Raw genomic sequence first — 3,956 nt, forward strand, 5'->3', positions numbered from 1 at the left:
ATATATTTATATATATATATATATATATATATATATATATAGTATGTATATATATATATATATATATATATAGTTTGTATATTTAATAATAGTATAGTATAGAGTTTGTATGTTCATTAGCGATTGAAGAAAATATATTATGTGCATGTGCATAATTTTCTATTCTACTTTTCGTACAGCTAAAAGATTTCTTATTGCGATGATATTTATGATTGTAGTCCTTTTCATTAGGTACACAAATATCTGTGTAGTATCGAAAATATAGTTACCGTATAATGTACTTAAGAAAAAATTAGTATATTTACTATACAAGTTTACACTCTTCCACAGATGACATCGGTGTGGATGACCGAAGACGATGACTATAAGGTCTGGATTCGAGGATCTTTACCCGCTGATGATATTCGTGTGTTGAACACACTGAGAGAGCGATTCCTTGACAGCCCTTCCAGCCTCCCGTATAATTTCTCTACTGAGCCATACCATATCAAATACAAAAGAAGTTCTTCTTGGAGTTACATAAACCATTACTTGAAACAATTCTTCATCAATCAGACCAGCGGTTTCTTTGTGGAGGCCGGGGCACTGGATGGGGAATTTCTTTCGAACACACTGTGGCTTGAACAAACTCTGGGATGGAAAGGACTTCTGGTCGAACCAGATAAAGACAGTTATCGGCAACTCCTCCAGAAACACAGACGGTCTTGGTCCTCCAATACCTGCCTCTCAAACTCCAGCCGTCCGAAGGAAACTGTTCACGTTTCTGTCAGACTCAGTGGGGAGTACAATGGTATCAGCTGGTATCTCAGAGGTTCTTCTCACGAGTTAGGAGCAACTCTAGCGCCGCATTATGACTCTGTCTTTAAAGCTTCTCGTGAGTCTTACGCCATGGTACAATGCTTCCCCCTGGCGTCTTTTCTGTGGGCTCTCAATGTAACTACAGTGGACTTTCTGTCCTTGGATATCCAAGGAGCCGAGGAAGCTGTGCTAAAGTCTTTTCCGTGGAATAAATTTACCATCAAAATGATAGTTGCCGAGATGTCTAATAGACGTCATAACCTTACTAATATTATGAAGGATGTTGGGTATAAGTGGTTGAATTCGCAGGAAATAGAAGAAACCAATTTTATCGAGGACTACATTTTTGTGAGAAATGAACTTTTGTTGGGTCACCAAATTAAATAATAGGAACTAAAAATTAAAGTGTTCCCTCCGTACAACCTTATCTCATTTAAAAGAAACCCTGTGTTCCGAGCATAGCTACGTCAATTATTAATTTAGATACACGCATGTATATGTCTATATATATATATATATATATATATATATATATATTATATAAGCTATTTGGTCATATTTTCTTTATTATGCAATTCTACTGAAATGAATGGCATTGTCTGCAGATAGTATCTTCTTACTAAGACTCAGTTTATACTTCTTTTTCTCTTCTGGCAAGCTTCTTATGTTATGAGGAAAATTCATTCGGGGTTTTCTCTGTTTACTTTTTCTTAATTCCTAGTCAACGGATTATTTCGTCACCTCTCAATGACAGCATCATTAGGACTGGATTACACACTTTTTTGCCCCATGCGGACATTTGAATTTCACGCGTAACATCATTGGGTGTTGAATTTCTATGGGTCGGCGGGTTGTTGTTTTTGTTGTTGGAGATTAAGCTGGCCTTATGCCATCACGGGTTCTTGCTCAGAGAGCAGCCCTTAGGTCATATGAATATTTGCAGGTGGAAAGGTGAGATTTTAGGATATGAGGTAAGCGGGTCTCATTCTCTTGCTGGCCGTGTGGGGGACATCGCCCTTCTTAGGACACGCCCCAAGGGCGCGAACCCCATCTCTGGCCGTTAATCTTGATTTCCTACGTTGTCGGTAGTCATGTCCAGGGGTGTTTTGTCCCTCGCGTCTCCCTTCGGATTCTCATGGACGTCCAGTGGTTTCCTTGAAGAAGGGGGATGATGTCCGTGTTCCCCTGAATATTCAATATTCGCCATCGTTGATTTATGCTCACAGCTTCAGCTATTTCCAATCTGTTGAACCGGGCTTCTTTATGCACGATTTCTATGCTTTGTAAGAACTCTTTTGATGTCGGCTTGCAGTCGCAGCTGTCTACATAGTGTTGAAATATTGCCCCTTGGTTGGGTTGAGCTTACAGTCGCTTACTTGGAGTGGGGTTGGTGTGACCTATGTAATGATTGCTGAGGGTTTGACATGTCCCTTTGGTACGGTTAAATTTGTATAGTACGTTGGCAAACTTCCACACCTCTATATTGGTGGCTGTGCTATTTAGCATTACGAGAGTGCTTACTAGGCTTTGGTGGCAGCAGACACATAAGGAAATCAATTCGTCTGGATTCGTAGAAGTAGTACTGCTGTTTGCTGTTAGTTATGTGGCTTTGTAATACAGTATGATGTTTCCTGGTAAGGTAAGCGTCGTCACTGGTGTGGTGGCTTACACATCCAGTGTTTCCTTATGCAACCTTCCATCAGACTGCTGTCGTATCTGTTATCAGTTAGGAGCTGCCTAACACGTTCGAGCCTGAGGGAGTCACTTTCCAGGTGGATCAGTGCATAATTACCTGTCTCACGTATGCGGCTACCGCTGGACACTGCCCATAGTCATTAAGGCACCCACACACATTAGTCGCCGTTTGGTACACAGTACACAGTACACAGTAGTTCAAGGATGAGGTCAAGACCAAGAAGAGAACAAATGGGAGCGGTACAACACCTACGATTCCTGACGAAATTATTTCCTTACGGAGAATCATGTCCTTGCCCATAGCCTTGGGGCGCATCCTGAGAAGTACGATGTCACCAACACGGCCAGCAAGAGAATGAGACCCGCCGACCCATAGAAATCCAACACTCCAATGACGTTATGCATGAAATTCAAATGCCCGCATGCAGCAATAAAAGTGTGTATGTTGATTTGTAATCCAGTCCTGATGTTGCTGCCTTTGAGAGGTGACGAAATAGTCCGTTGACTAGGAATAAGGAAAAATAAGTGGAGAGAATCAAGAATTACTTTTCCTTATTCCTAAGAAGCTTGCCAAAAGAGGACAAGAAGTACAGACTGATTCAGAGTCTTGATAAGAAGCTAGTGTTTGTAAACAATGGCATTGAATTCAATAGAAATTATACACACACACCACACAACACACACACACACACACACACACATATATATATATATATTATATATATATATATATATATATATATATATATATATAATATGTGTGTGTGTATCTAATAAAAAGAGCCCATAAAAATGCAAAAATGTAGAAAGGTAATGCTACATTTCAGAGAGCAACTGTCTCTCTCTTCTCGCAGGTAATGAATGAGAAGAGTTACTGAAAATCAGTATTTATACCAAGAGATCCGGAGGTCAGCCGTTACATTACTCCAGTTGACAATTTCTCTTTAATCTTCTTAATTGCTGGTTGGAGGAAGGTTTTATCTATAATATCTGAGTCTCAAGCTCCTTTTGAGAGTTCCATTGTGTTTCTTTGTTTAATCAAAGCTGATTCTACCATCTGGCATTTGAACCGACAACTGTTGCTATAAATTATAGTGACGAATTCCAGTTTATTCTGTGATTATGGTTATTTATGTGGCCAAAAATAGCTGAGCTCTGTTGGTCATACGAACTGAACATTTCGTATATTCCTGTGTCTTTGGCGACTGGGTTTTGCTGGACGTTAATCAGGGATTTGGCTAAGGTATTTGGTTAAGTAAAAGCAAAAAGGTTAGAGTTTCTAAGTGCTTGTGTCAACAAATTAATCCTGTCAAGGTGTGGGATTTTTATTTTATTGTTGGGTATGATTCCAGTCTTGTTTATGGCGGGGGGGGGGGGGGGGGGGGGGGGGGAGATGATGGAAGATTATATTAGCTTTTACCTCTACAAAATCAACCATCTTCTCAGTGGCACAGACACCTAAG

The 3,956-nt window shown here is 40.0% G+C and overlaps 1 protein-coding gene across 1 annotated transcript; it reads left to right on the plus strand.

Annotated features, from left to right (window-relative positions):
* The first annotated feature begins 337 nt into the window (after positions 1-337).
* On the plus strand, positions 338-1,211 carry LOC135216875 (protein Star-like). The gene has a single exon (XM_064252390.1). It carries the CDS (start codon positions 346-348, stop codon positions 1,183-1,185), a length of 840 nt encoding a protein of 279 aa, XP_064108460.1. The 5' UTR covers positions 338-345; the 3' UTR covers positions 1,186-1,211.
* The last annotated feature ends 2,745 nt before the right edge of the window (positions 1,212-3,956 follow it).

The sequence above is a fragment of the Macrobrachium nipponense genome, chromosome 6 (genome assembly GCF_015104395.2).
Source record: "Macrobrachium nipponense isolate FS-2020 chromosome 6, ASM1510439v2, whole genome shotgun sequence".
Taxonomy (NCBI): domain Eukaryota; kingdom Metazoa; phylum Arthropoda; class Malacostraca; order Decapoda; family Palaemonidae; genus Macrobrachium; species Macrobrachium nipponense.